Source organism: Triturus cristatus, chromosome 4_1 (genome assembly GCF_964204655.1).
Source record: "Triturus cristatus chromosome 4_1, aTriCri1.1, whole genome shotgun sequence".
NCBI classification, from domain to species: domain Eukaryota; kingdom Metazoa; phylum Chordata; class Amphibia; order Caudata; family Salamandridae; genus Triturus; species Triturus cristatus.
Genome location: NC_140585.1, coordinates 222449571 through 222465198, shown reverse-complemented (window position 1 = coordinate 222465198; position 15628 = coordinate 222449571). Strand labels below are relative to the sequence as shown.

Sequence of the window (15628 nt, the reverse complement as noted above, 5' to 3'; positions counted from 1 at the left end):
GCAGCAGAGCGTCCCAGCATCAAAGGTCCAGGTGCAGCTTTTGATACCACTGTAAGGGGGCGGGTCAGGCAGGGAGAGCGGCCCAGGTGGAACGGGTGAGGCACACAGGGACTCCTGGGAGTTGGAGTCCCTGATCCACGGCTCCCAGCCCTGCCTCAGCAACACACACCCCACAAGGATTCTCTGGAGCAAAGCAGCCCCTCCCCTAAGTCCAGCGCACTTTGCAAGCGCTACGAAGCGGGACCCGCGAAGCGGGTCCGGCGAGGAGTGGGCAGAAGCAGAACAAGCAGCAGCTTAGTACGCAGGGTCCACGGCAGCAGCAGAGAAGAGGTTTCAGTTCTAAAACAAATTGGGATACACATTCTTATATCCCTCTCTTCAGGATATTCACATCCACTGTGCTGCTGAAACACTTGCAACAATTTTTCATAATACTCATGAGCAGTCTCCTTTGGCTCATGGGTAGTTCTTTTAATCTTAAACCAAAGCATATCTTTCGGGAATCACTGCTTCATACTTCTCAATCACCACAGGAGATGGTGTATTTGTCCTTGTCACCCTCGCTGGTTCCTCTTTTTCCCATTGTGCCACAGTTTTGCACTCAGCCCATAAATCAACAGGCATCACAATATCAAAAAACATATTCAGATCTGTCCACAACACCTTTGAAATTTTTATGAATAATTTTACTTGTGTATTCCACTGCACTGGCTTGTCTCTCAATTTTTAGAAAATTATTTGTGAATGCTACCAAATCACCTTGACTACTAAAAACACGTACATACGTTCCTCCTGCTAAGCTGCTAAGCTGTCACTTCTCCCTCATCTCCTTCATCTTACTTTCCCGCAATGGTTACTTCTCTTTTTCTTTTCATGCTTCTTTGTCCATTTGATCTCTAATTTTCAGTTTTACTCCATTTGCAAATGCATTTAACTAGTTCCAAAATGTGCAAACACGTTCCTTAAACCCTCATGTTTTCTATGGCTAGATCGTACAAGTGGACCCTATAGCTTCGATGCAAATGTACATTTTTGGTAAGATCTATTTCATATTTTCGTGCTAATTCAGATAACAGTAAAAGGAACAATTGGTGGACGGAATGCTGAACAATGCAAACATTCACCCCCAATCCCAAAGATCTAGGTTTAATCAATCGTTCTTTTGCTAACCACGCCACCCCAGTTTGGACCCAGCCATATGCAAATCAGTCTTGGGCACATTCCTGATGGGAACAGACCAGCCGGAACTGCCAAGCCAGTTCCTCCCTGGACCAGTAACAAGCATCCTGGGACCGGTTTCGGAGTGCCACCTCTCATCAGCCAGATTAGCTTGAACCCAGTGGCGCAGTGAGCACGGGACCCATATTTAAGCATACCCATAACTCTTAGGGCGACAAATGCAAAAGGAACAATTGATGGACGGAATGCTGAACAATGCAATCATTCACCCACAGTCACAAAAATCTGGGTTTAATCTATTGTTCGTTTGCTTACCAGGCCACCCCAGTTTAGACCCAGCCAAATGCAAATCAGTCTTGACCCTGTTTCTCATGGGAACAGTCCAGTCCTAACTGCCAAGCCAGGCCCTCCCTGGACCAGAAACAAGCATCTTGGGACCAGTGTTGGGGCATCACCCCTCATGAACCAGGCTAGCTTGAATCCAGTGGTGCAGTGAGCATCGGGGTCCCTGTCTGCACATACCTTTCCCACTTAGTGCGACAAAAGCAAAAGGCACAGATCCATGACTGGGGTGAATGCTTGATTGGGTCAGCATTCCGTCCTTCATCTGTTATTTTTTGTGGCGGAAGTGGTCACCTGAGGGTGGCACCCTGCACACCATTGGTCAGGGATGACCCCATGCTAGTCACCCAAGAACACTGGATTAAACTGGGAGACCTGCCCAGCAACTTAGATCCCTGCTTGAAACAAGAAAAAGAAGGACTGCCCTGTTGGAACCTAGGCCTCCACCCCAAAGGATTGCACTCTGGATGACTGCACCTGCTGCACACTGTGGAACTACAGCCCTAAGGACTTTGCTTTGCTTCTAAAAGTGAAGTGGACTTCCCTGAAAGCAACAGGTTAAAAAGAGCTCCACCTGCATCATCTCCACCAGAAAGAACCCAGTGGGGCAGCCTACAGTGGACTTTTGAGGATATGGCCAGTAGCATTGTGGGAAACAGTCCCAACATCTCAAGGACCATCTTAGGGTTTCTAGACCCTTAGATTGGTTTTTTGGACACTTTGAACCCAAAAAGGAACCTTTTTAGAAAAAGCTCTATAGGTTGACCGACCTGTCTGCAAGAGTGAAGCCACTGAGGTCAAATTGCGACCCAGCCTAGATTTCATGTTCGTCCAGCTGAATGCTCAGGAGCTCCTGTTGTCGACGAGAGTTTCAGGATTTCACCTCGGCCTCACGCTGAACCAAGCCACCATTGTCTACTCAGATCCCGGCCTGAAGAGGTGCCTTGCTTGATGGTGAGAGAAAAAGCTTCATAAAAACAACCAAGTGTGAAGATAAAAGCTAGATAGAGTCCTCCCGCTCCATTTCGGTCGGCCTCAAACTTTGACCTTGTCCCGGTCAAGCGCGACCAGATGTCCCAAGTTGGTGCTTTTTGTTTTAAGGCACTAGAAAACATTTACTCTTTAAAAAATCATATCTCCAATACCATACATTGGATTTTGTTATTTTCTATGTCTGTGCTGTGTCTTACTTATTTCATATATTGGTGTTTTTAAATGAATTCCACACCTGTCTCCTAAGTTAAGGTTGCCTGCTCATTGCCAGCTACCCAAGGTTGAGCAAGGGAATAATTTATTGAGACCTTGAATGGACCTTATGTTGCGATTTTGGCCTTATTACTAGTGGTAGTTCCCTACCTACACCTACTAATGTACCACTTTACCACAACTACTAGATTTGGAGTGCAAGCAATTGTTTGAATATGCTATGGAACTTTAGTGTTCCAACTTGGAGATGATTGGGATAGAAGCTTTCCGTATAAGCTTAGCTCTCACTAATTTCTCTTGGTATCAAAACATTTATTTTGTGAAATATTTCAATCCACCAATGATACTCTATTCTGACCCATCAAGTGTTTGAACTCTGGAAGTATTTCGGGGAGTTGGCTGCCAGAGACTAGAAGATATCTAAATAGGTGGGCGAAACCTGACTACCATGCCAGACACACTGTGAAGATATTTTCTTTAGCTATTTCTCTAACCTGTGCTGCTCTACCCAGCTCCGTAAAAACATTGCCCTCTTCAACGCTTTATGTTGTTTCATTGACTTTTGTACAGTACATTCTCTACAACTTTGAAGTGGTTTAAGCCTTTTCGGTTTCCCACTCTTTTCAGCCCTCCTCTTGCCCTGCCACTTTCCCAGTGATCCTTACTTTCTCAATATCCCAATCTCACCTCCATCTTCCATTGCTTGAGCACCTCATTAAGCCTCTGCCCAAGCCTTCTTCTGGTTAAACATCAAGCTCTACCTATTTCACCTGTGCCACCCATCTGCCCTCCCCATCACTATTCTAAAACTGTACTCTCTCCAAAAAGCCTATAAATTCCCCATCATTTTCGACTGCCCTATTGATCATCTTTCCTGACTTCCTGGACGATTGCTCTATACTTCTCTGCATGTATTTATGTATGTATGTATGTAGGTATGTATATGTAACAGCAGCAACACATGGAACGACTCCTGGTGGCCATCAGACCTTGGCCCCACACCCACTCTCTACAACCACACCAGAAACCTTGGAATCATCATTGACAACAAGCTCACCATGAAATCACAGATCAACGCCATCTGCTCTGCCTGCTACCTTACTCTGTGCATGCTACATGACATCTTCAAGTGGCTACCCCTCCATACAAGATGCACCGTGACACAAGCCCTCATCACCAACTGACTGAACTACGACAATGCCCTCTACATAGAAATCACAGCACACCTGGTAGAGAGTCTTTCGACCGTACAGAACGCCACAGCCCAATTCATCCTCGGCCTTCCCCTGCGAACCCACATCACACCCCACCTCAGGAAACTCCACTGGCTCCCTGTACAAAAGAGATGCCAATTCAAGCTCTTGACATACAAAGCTCTACACAACCAAGGACCTGCCTACATTAACAACCACCTGAACTTCCACCAACCATTGCAAAGACTACACTGCGCCTCCCTTTCACTTGCCCATACACCTCGCATCTACTGAAGCAGAAGTGGAGGACTCTCCTTCTTCCACATAGCAGCAAAGATGTGGAACAGCCTACCCACTCACCTCCGGACCATCACCTCACTTCCAGAATTCCAAATGGCCCCTAACACCTGGCTGTTGGAATAAGCCTCTGGAACATGCAAGCTCCTTAATACGCTATCAGATAATTAGCTGTGCTTTATAAATCCTGATTGATTGATTGCATGTGCATTTGAAAATGAGAACTTTGCTGAAAGGGAACCGAATGGTGCTTTGCTGAGTCGAAGGCAATGACACAGTCCACAAGTCATTGAAAGGGCTGGTAGGTTCTTAGAGCAGAAGTGGGTTGTTACATCATTGTGATGTAGTGCTCTTTTAAAAAGGGGTGACTTCGTCTCTTTTTGAAGTACGAGAAGAGTCGGGCAGTCTTGATGTATACAGTAATTTCTTTGCAGATTCTGGGTGCACAAATGAAGAATGTCTGATTTTCTTGTGCATACTTTTTCATCTCCAATCTGATGGTGTCTTGGCAGAGGGCACGCCATGAACCACCAGAGATGAAGAGTTTGTCAGTAAGATAAGCGGGGTGCTGGTCATGATGGATTTGTTGATGCTAATGATGTGGGCCGGCAAGGTTAACAAGTGGAAGTCCATTAGAAAGGGAGACACTTGATGAGACATGCTGCTGAGTCCAGGATGCCCCACAAAGGGCCAGTGAGGATTCTGGGAGATTGAGGAGTACAATGTTTACCCCATCAAGATACTAGAGAAGGAAGGAAGTTATGAAGGCACTTTCTGTGAGGAACAGTATTCCTTTTTTGAATAGAAAGGTGGCACCTGGCTGTCTAGTGTTTTTTCCTTGAGGGTGAAGTCATTGTCCACATTTCTGAGCTAGATTTGAATTAGTTGTTGCTTTTTTGTTTTTGACAAATAATAGAAATTCTATTTTGGTGATGTTAAACTTCAAGTTAAAGCTGGCCCTTAAGCTCTGGATGAAATACAAGCAGTTCCTGAGGTGATGAATGTCTGGAGGGATGAGACTTTTAAATGGAGTCGTGTGACATTGGCATGTTGCAAAATGTAAGTCCTTTTATCAGTGAATGGAGTTCAAAGGGCTGCATGCTAAGGTTGAAGAAGATGAGGGATGAGATGAATCCTGGGGAGACTAAGAAGGTGACAGGGAGGCTCTTGGACCCAGAGATATACATGTGAATAAGCTGGTGTTGGTTTCATAGTTGGAGGCAAACCACTGACGTACGTTGTCAGTGAATCACTTTTGAGACGTCAGGGCAAGGAAGTGGGTGGGCTGGAGGAAGGTGTTAAAAGTGGCTGAGACACTGAGCAATTTCAGTGGGTAGAGCTTTTTTTTCTCTGACAGATATAAAAGGTTTCTGACATAACTGTCTCCATGCTGCAGCATCATCTGGAGCAGAATTGGTAGCTGTGTAGAGGGTTGGGTGGTGTTGATATAATCATGGAGTTGAACATAGACTGCTTTTGCAATGATCATGATGATGGAGGGTAGGTTAGTATTAGGCCATAAACTGGCGAGGTCTTCAGGGTATAGTATGGATATCCTTAGAAGAAGGAGGGTCTGGTATGTCTGGCGAGCCAGGAAGATGCCTTGCGTGCAGAAGGCATTGACGATTGTGAGCAGGGGCAGGAGAGCTTCTCCAGAGAGGACTTTGATGAAGGATGAGGATAAGACATCATCTTCATACTAATTCTCAGACATCTCCTCCCAGACTTCCTCTCACCATTCTTCTTTTCCAAACATCAGAATCAACCCTCTTCAGCACCTTTTACTCATTCTTCCAATATTCAGTCCCTGTCCTGTCTCAATTTTTCCTCACTCCTACTCCACAAAACCTGTCAGATTAGCTGTGCCCTACTTCACCCTTCATCTCACAGGTTACCCTCTTCCGATCACAGCATTTATGACTCACCATCCTCCTTTCCCTAGCATCTTCTAGCCATCTTAGCTAATGAATCTATGTATTGATTGAACTGTCGTAGCACCAAACATCCTCCACACTTCTATCCTGACCCAACCTAAAGCAAAACTGTCAGGAATTTGGAACAGTGGAGGGAGAGTCACATGACGGGCTCTGTGACAGTGGAAGATGGAGGTTTTATATCTCAGTGGAGGATACAGGACTGTTGTGGTTGCATTGTGCTGTAAATGAGCCAAACAACTTTTGCTATGGTCTGCATTGAGGTTAAACACATTCTGCTGCATTCTACACATAGATGAAAACCTTTTTCAGTGTCCTGACCCAACAAAAGCACCTTCTTCTATCTATTTACTATGGCCCTTCTCTTACCTTTATGGCAGACTGGTGATGTCTGCTCCATTCCTGCTCTCTGTATGCCATGGAGGCTGTCTGAGTTGTCAGGAGACAGAAAGTTGCTATTGTTCTCTGACTAATCACTCTAATTGCAACCTCAGCACAAACATCATGGCTGAGATGGAGGTACATAGGGGGAGGAAATGTGGAATTGTGTCAGAGTAGTAAACATCTCTGGTGAACCAATTTTAGGAAATGTTTATGGCTTGCCTGGGTTCTCATTCAGACCCCAGTGTGAAGTGATTAGGCTGCTACATGGTCACTTCTAATTCCCTTATTCTGAAGTTTGAGTTGATCCCAATTAGGGTAGAAACTTTCAAGGATGGGACCGGAGGTATGCAAATGAGCATTAATCATGCTTCAATAGGAACAGTCCCATTCAAGCTGCCATCCCATGTTCATTCTAAACAACAGCACAAGCAACATTATACCAAATTTGACCTAGTGCACCTCGTCAGCAAGTTATAGTTTGAGTCCAGTGGCACGAGGAGCATAGGACCCGTGTCCTGGCACAGCTATAGCACTTAGTATCTAACACTGAATAAAACACAAAGGTGATGGTGGAATGCTTGCAAATGTCCATTGTTAGTCACTCGGGTTGTGTTCCAGTCCATCATTTTCCACCCACTACGCCACACCAGACTGTAGGAAGATGGCCAAGACTGCTTAAGGTCATGAGGGGCCTCACATCTTTACTCGCCTTTATGAGAGGTGCCTTCAGAAGGTAACATGTTGAAAGCTAATCAGTGTCACTGTAGGGAGCAAAATCAGTAACCAGAATACTAATAGGTGTTCAGAGGGGTGATAATGTAAAAATGGCACGAGTGTATCTGCATTTTGTACTGAGCAAGAACCATCTTCATTAAAAATGAGTTATTTGGCATACATGTGGCTTGTCAGGAATCAAACTTTAACAAAAAAGTGAAATTAGGGATTTCAATTTCTGTCACACCATGTGTACAAATTGCGCTGTAAACATATGCTGATTCTTTGCTCTGCTTGAGTGCCTGAGCCTCTTAAAAAGATGTCTAACCCATGGGACACTATTCTGTATAAACCCTGTAATTGCATGCTCTGTGTAACCTAATTTTTCAATTTTTCCCCTTTCAAGTAAAGTATTATTCATATAAGCTCATAGTGGGAAGTCCCAAACCAATTAAATGTCCTGCACCAACTCCTGCTCTTTGCCTGCAATCTGCTTAAAGATAAAGCCTTAAATAAAGAAAAGAAGCGTATGTGCCTGCAATGGGGGAATCTGGGGCTTACTTGAACTAGTCACCCCCTACTGCCAGATGTCACCACCACACAACTATTATTCCCCTCATCATCCCCAGCCCCCTTGACTCCAGCCCATAATTGTTTCACAAAGAATTACCACCTTATAACTTACTTTTAACACGCTCAATGGAGAACAATAGTACTTACCAATGTGACTGGTGAAGTTCAAGGGCTAGGCAGGGGAGGATAAAAGGATGTATGAGGTTTCATGATCCTTCAAGAGACTTTGAGTGAAGACACTTCCTTCCAGAAGTAGCTGCTTTTTATGTGCGCAGAATATAAATTCCATCCTGTTTATTCATTCATTCATTCATTCTTCATATATTTGAAGAATTGGCAAACACAGATTATGTGAAAAAATTGTGTTATGGTCACTGTGTTTGGGATGTTATGTACTAAAAGGCACTGGCTGGGCCAAATATTTTGCTCTCTCATAGAGGGAAACCTCCAAACACCCCTAGATAGTCTTGAGTTTCCTTGATGTTTTGGAATATTCCATTAATGTTCTATTATTACTGCCTGGATACGCATTGATTTTTAATCAATTTATTTGTGAAGGTGTGAAGTAGAATGCATAATTTGTCTCAAATTTTTCTTTCTTTTAACATTTTCTCAGACAGAGGGCCCCCAGATTCCCCCAACTCCCAATTCACTTTAACTCATATTCCTCAATAGCGCCATACAATTGTGTCAGGTATATGCCCCGCCCCCACATCTGTTTCAAAGTTCACCACCTGCCACTGCCCCAAGCAACTGAACCAAGCCTTCTTCTCAAAACCCACTCTCATACACACAAACACATTCGCATACTTGAAGGCAAAAATAATGTTGCACACAGGTTGTGGAAAAGAAATGAAGCACTGCAAAGCTGACAAGTTGAGCTGATTGTTCTCAAGAAGTGAGAGATGTATAACATGTTCTCCCTGACCCTCTTTTCATTGCAGAATCATGTCTTTAAAGGAGAGACTGGAGAACACTCAGTGTCACTTTACTTGGAGTCTTGACGAGGAGCAAGACAAAATTGATATAAGACACATGAAACAAGCTCTCAACAACAGACTTCAACACACGCCTTACAACAACCATTCCACCTTTTACGCGCTGCAGGCCTATATACACCAGCGGGAAGGAAGATACCAGGAGGCCCTTGAAAGTCTTAAGACAGCTGAAGAGCTTTTGGGAGAAGGTCAACAAGCCAACATGATAGGGTCTAAGTTGGTCATCTCTGGTAACTATGCCTGGATCTACTATCATTTGTGCGACTATGAAATGGTAGAGCAATACCTCGACAAATATGACACAATCAGTCAGTACCTTTCTCAGCCCTCTCAATCTACAGCAACTATTCCTGAGCTTAGTGGAATCATTGGTTGGTCCCTAATGGCAATTGGTTTTCGATACGGAGAGCGGGCAGCAAGCAGTTTCAAGGCAGCATTGTCAGAAAACCCCGAAAACGTGGAATACTGTGCTGGGCTGGCTATAGCACTTTATGCAGTGGCCACACGCTACGGTGCAGGTAGAGAACTGAAAGAAAAAGAAGCTATTTCCAAACTTAAGGAAATCATCCACCAAGAGCCAATCAATTATGAGTGTAGGGCCTACCTGGCTCTGCTGCTTAAGAATTCAGACTTCGGTCAAGCACAAAAACTTGCCGAAGATGTGGTGCAGAACAGTCGCAATCCTGATGTCTTGAGGAATGTGGCACACGTCTTTCTACCAAAAAACTTAAAAAGATACCGTGACATTCTAGAGCAAGCCATTTCCATCAATGAAAATAACCTTCTTCATAGAGACTTGGGCTATTTCTATCAGACACTACTAATGAAGAATATACATGCACACATTTTGCCATCAGAAAATGCTATAGCAGCAGGGATCCAGGCTTACAAACGTGCCATTCAATTGGATCCACTTTGTATCTTTGCAAAACTTGGCTTAGCAGAAACATATGGGTTGAATAACCAACTGACCTACCAGCAGGAGATATATGAGAATCTGAAGAGGGAGCTCCCTAATGCCAGTGAGAAATGTCAACAAGCTTTTTATGACAGCTTCGGGCGATTTCTACTCTATAAGAAAGATTTGCTAAATGATGCAGTTAAAATATTTGTAGAGGGCTTCATAATATCTAGTGAAACAAAGAGCGGAAATCAATGTAAATCTGAGCTGTTAAAGATAGTTCAACGGTTTGAGCGAGATGGCAGAACAGAAGAGGCCAGGAATCTCTCACAACTTCTCCAAGAGACCTAGAAAGGAAGAGATATTTTGTAGGAACAACAAAGTAGAGAAGAGTTAGTTATAGCAGCATCAGAATAGACTGCATGCAATTGAATTCTAAATGGATACTTCCTAGGATAAAAAAACCAAAACCATGGATAAATAGAGCAGAAAAAATCTTTTCTGCAATACTAGACCAATGAGAATAGGCCTGATTGAGAAGGTGATCTAGTGTGATCTAATAGTATTAGTACAATGACTATAGCCTCAATCAGTGCTATATTTATGCCAGTATCCAGCCGGACAAAGGCGCATTTTAATGTATACAATATTAAAAAGTACAAAAAAGGCAGTTTCGTGGTTGTTTCATTCAGTAAATACTTAAATGGCGAAACAACTAAGTAGTTGTTTCGCCATTTAAGTATTTACTGAATGAAACAACCACGAAAATGCCTGAGCCTTTTTTGTACTCCACTGTTTGTATGATATGTAAGTCCTAGGATACAGGCTTGTATCCCACTGTCATTTGACTTGCAATGTATGTACCTTTATTTTAATATTGTATACATTAAAATGCGCCTTTGTCCGGCTGGATACTGGCATAAATATAGCACTGATTGAGGCTATATTCATTGTACTAATAATCTCCAATTTTTCAGGGACCCCTGTCTCTAGTAACAAATTAGTTCCCAAGGTCCCTGACCGATTTCCTTTGGGTGCCCTTGTTTCTTATATCTAGTGTGATCTAATGGCACAGAGCCCAATACACAATGTATTTGTGCACCTAAGTTGTACTTTGGTGCGCTAACAGGTTAATTTATTATTTATTAATTACAGGCCCACAGGAAGCCAGTGTGCTAGAATTTCTGTGTCAACAAATCCGTTTACAGGGGCTTGTTGGTGGGCAAGTCTTTGAGGACACACCTGGTGAACATCCACAAGGTATGGGTTTCTGCTATTCACAACCCTTTTACAAGTGCTCTACTGGTAGCTTCCCATTCTGAATATCGAGGACAGGAGTGAATAGATTTTCTGGGTGGAAAGGGGAGTGAACATCCCAAAATTGGCAGGGGTGTACAAGAAATCCTATATCATCTCCACAGGACAATTACTTTCCCGGTGGGAGGAACAAATAAATAAATAAATAAAGTTGACATTTTCAGAATAGCGTGTTTATATGTGAAAAGGTTTGCCCATGTGAAAACTTGCCCAAATCTGTGTGTCTTTTGATTTCTTGCCCTAAGTGTGCCGGCAATGCCCAGACGTGAGTTCCGGGCTCACTGTGCCACTGGATTTAAGCTATCCTGGCTGATGAGGGATAAAACCCCGAAACAGTCCTTGGATGCTTGCTTCCAATCCAGGGAGGACCTGGCTTGGCAGTTCGGCCTGGCCTGTTACCATGAGGGACAGGGCAAAGACTGATTTGCATATGGCCAGGCCTAAACTGGGGTGGCATGGTGAGCAAAAGAATGATGGATTTAACCCAGATCTCTTGACTGGGGATGAATGTTTTGATTTGTTTTGCATTCCCTCCATCAATTGTGTGTCTTCTGCGAATCTGTGACAGTCACAGGTTACCATAAGTACTCCTGGAAGTCTTTGAAAATTGTCAATAAAGTCAGAAACACAATCATATTACCAGCTTCGTCCAATCTGAGTATGTTTCCAGGTTCTTTTATGAATAGGTCCCTCAGCTACAACATAAAACATACAGAAATGATAAAATATTTAAAATATTAATGGGTTGAATGAGAAACAATACATGCCATTGAAAAATATGCAGCACAAATTATATTATTATACAAGTGGATACAATGAGAACATTACACTTGTGGAAACTCATATTAATTCACTCTGAATTTCTGAGGACAAAAATGTTCTATGGTGACAATGGAAGTTTTGAAAAGCCACATCTATGAGAGGTTGTATTTGATTGTTGTGTGATTTGTAATTCTATATATATACAATGTTATAGTACAGTGCTCTGATGGGTTTAGCATGAAGGATGTCAAATAGCATTAACTAAATTATATTAAAAGCTTAGGTCAATGTGTCTGCTATTTAGACATACAATTAAACAGATGCAACATAAAAAAGTTAATCCATAACTGAAGCATGTTAGATTAATAAACTAAAATCCTCTTAACTCTTAACCCCTTCGCTGCTAGGCCTTTCCCCCCCCCCATGTGCTAAGCCTTTTGTTTGCTATTTGGAGCAGTGCGTGCTTAGGCCCCTGTAACCTTTTGACCACATAACGTATCCACGCCAAATTTGCGTCCTTTTCTTCCAACATCTTTGGGATTCTAAAGGTACCCAGGGTTTGAGGATTCCCCTGGAGGGTCCCAGAATGTAGCCAAAATATAGCAACATTTTGTTTTTTGGGGGAAAAATTGGAAAAACGGGCTGCAAATGAAAGCATCTGGGTTTTTCCTTGTAATTGTTATCAAAAAAGGGTTTGTGGGGCTGAAATCACCATTTTCCCAGCTTTTAGGGAATGACAGACATTTGTCAGAAAACCAACATTTTTTACACAGTTTTGGCATTTTTCTGGGACATAGCCTATTTTTGCTATTTTTCGTGCTTTCAACCTCCTTCCAGTGAATGGTAGAAATGGGTGTGAAAGTAATAATGGATCCTAGAAAGCTATACATTTTAGAAAAGTAGACACAATTCTGAATTCAGCAAGGGGTCATTTGTGTAGATCCATCAAGGTTTCTTTATAGAAACTAACAGTTAAATATAGGAAAAATTGAAAATTGGTTGAAAAAAACAGCCTTTTGTGTCAACGTTTTCACCTGTAACTTCTTCTAATTATGACAGCTCTTTGAAAGCAATATACCGTTACATCTGCTGGATCTTCCTGGTTGTGGGGATATATAGGACTTGTAGGTTCACCAAGAACCCGACGAACCCAGAGCCAAAAACTGAGCAGCAATTGGCAATGGTTTTTTATTATGTTCCGGGTATATAGCAATTATTGTGGGAAAATATATACATGGAAAAATCGGTATGAAAGACACCTATGTATTTCTGAAATGGGAACAAATTATAGAGTTTAGAAACAGTACATATTTGCACATTTTCGAAATTGGGAATAAAATCAATCAATCAATCAATATGCTTTATTCGATAGAAAAATATATCATAAAAGCAGAATCAATCCTTAAACAGTTCAAGAAAGCAATTTGACATAGACCTAACAGTGACAATTCATTACAATTTGATAGTTAAAAAGATAAAATTCATTTTATAAAACAAATAAAAGAAAAATGTGAATAAACCCCTAAAATTTGAGTATCATAAAAAAGTGATATACAACAATATAGTACAAAGCAGTTCATGTAGGCCTAATCCATATTATTTGGTGTCAAAAAGCTTTGAACGTAGCACTCATGCACATCCCAGGTATTTAGCCACCCCACAGATCACAGTGTGGGAGGAAGTATCTGTCCTAAGGACAAGTAAAACAGACAGATAGTTTCTTGAGCCCAACAATATACAGACAGGTTTTAACCACTTGCTTCTTATGTGTCTGTATACGGGGCAAGCAAACATAAAGTGGGCAATAGACTCAATGCGAGCTCCACATCCACAAATTTCCACCCACCTCGCGTTCCCCAAAGTCTTACGAGAAAAGTGGTACCTCACATGTGTGGTTCGGCCTAGTGCGCGTGACAGGAAACGGCGTAAAACGCAACGTGGTCACACCTCAATTTCCCAGAGAAAAATGACCCTTTTTTGGCAAAGTGCCTTGCTGTCGTTTTTTAACCCTAGCTCTGCCGGCACCTAGGCAAACCTAGCAAACCTATATATTTTTGAAAACTAGACACCCAGGGAAATCCAGGATAGGGTGACTCGATTGCCTCCCACCAGAGTCTGTTACCCAGAATCCCTTGGAAACCTAAAAGAAATGTCCAAAAAAACACATTTTCCCCACATTTATGTGGTGGAAAGTTCTGGAATCTGCGTGGATCCACAAATTTCCACCCACCCCGCGTTCCCCAAAGTCTTAAGAGAAAAGTGGTACCTCACATGTGTGCTTCGGCCTAGTGCCCGCGACAGGAAACGGCGCAAAACGCAACGTGGTCACACCTCAATTTCGCAGTGAAAAATGACCCTTGTTTGGCAAAGTGCCTAGCTGTAGTTTTTTAACCCTAGCTCGGCCAGCACCTAGGGAAACCTAGCAAACCTATACATTTTTGGAAACTAGATACCTAGGGGAATCCAGGATGGGGTGACTTAACTGCCTCCCACCAGGGTCTGTTACCCAGAATCGCTTGCAAACCTAAAAAATTGTCCAAAAAAAACAAATTTCCAGCACATTTCTGTGGTGGAAAGTTCTAGAATCTGCGTGGATCCACAAATTTCCACCCAACGCGCATTCCCCATAGTCTTCTGAGAAAAATGGTACCTCACATGTGTGGGTCAGCCTAGTGCCCGCAACAGGAAATGGCGCAAAACGCAACGTGGTCACACCTCAATTTCGCAGTGAAAAATGACCCTTTTTTGGGAAAGTGCCTAGCTGTCGTTTTTTAACCATAGGTCTGCCGGCACCTAGGATAACATAGCAAACCTATACATTTTTGAAAACTAGACACCCAGGGAAATCCAGTATGGGGTGACGTAGCTCCCTCCCACCAGGTTCTGTTACCCAGAATCCCTTGCAAACCTAAACAAATGTAAAAAAACCCAAATTTCCCCCACATTTCTGTGGTGGAAAGTTCTGGAATCTGCGTGGATCCACACATTTCCAACCACTCCACCTTCCCCAAAGTCTTCCGAGAAAAATGGTACCTCACTTGTGTGGGTTGGCCTCGTGTCCGCGACAGGAAACGGTGCAAAACGCAATATGGTCACACCTCAATTTCGCAGTGAAAAATGACTCTTTTTTGGCAAAGTGCCTAGCTCTAGTTTGTGAACCCTAGCTCTGCCAGCACCTAAGGAAACCTACAAAACCCACACATTTCTGACAACTAGACACCCGGGGGCTTCCAGAGAGGTATGGCTTGCATGAATCCCCCAACATTTCCTTACCCAGAATCCCATGCAAACCTCAATTTTAGCTGAAAAAATCACTTTTTTCACACATTTTTGTGTGGGAAAGTTGTGGCATCACCGGGCTCACACAAATTTCCCACCACCCAGCGTTCCCCCAGGTCTCCCGATAAAAATGGTGCCTCACTTGTGTGGGAGGCCCAAGTATCCGCGACAGGCAAGGGCCCAAAACGTAGAGAGGCGACATCAAAATTGCCTATCTCAAAACCACCTGGTTTTGCAAGGGGGGGTCATCTGGGTTTTTGGCCCCGTGCTCGGCGGCCATCTAGGGAAACCTACCAAACCCAGACATTTTCTAAAAACTACACACCCGGGGGCTTCTAGGGAGGTATGGCTTGCGTGGATCCCCCAACGTTTACTTACCCAGAATCCCCTGCAAACCTCTATTTTAGCTGAAAAAATCACTTTTTTCACACATTTTTGTGTGGGAAAGTGTGGCATCACTGGGCTCACACAAATTTCCTACCACCCAGCGTTCCCCCAGGTCTCCCAATAAAAATAATGCCTCACTTGTGTGGGCGGCCCAAGTACCCG

General features: G+C 43.1%; 1 protein-coding gene across 1 annotated transcript in view; it reads left to right on the top strand.

Moving 5' to 3' along the window:
* LOC146854130 (interferon-induced protein with tetratricopeptide repeats 5-like) overlaps nt 1-11674 on the top strand; it is a 45855-nt gene extending 34181 nt beyond the window's left edge. The window contains exon 2 of the mRNA XM_085651899.1: nt 8767-11674. Coding sequence (XP_085508025.1) covers nt 8771-10072 — 1302 coding nt within the window. The 5' untranslated portion in view covers nt 8767-8770 and the 3' untranslated portion in view covers nt 10073-11674. The remainder of the gene's footprint in view (nt 1-8766) is intronic.
* Nucleotides 11675-15628: the final 3954 nt, after the last annotated feature.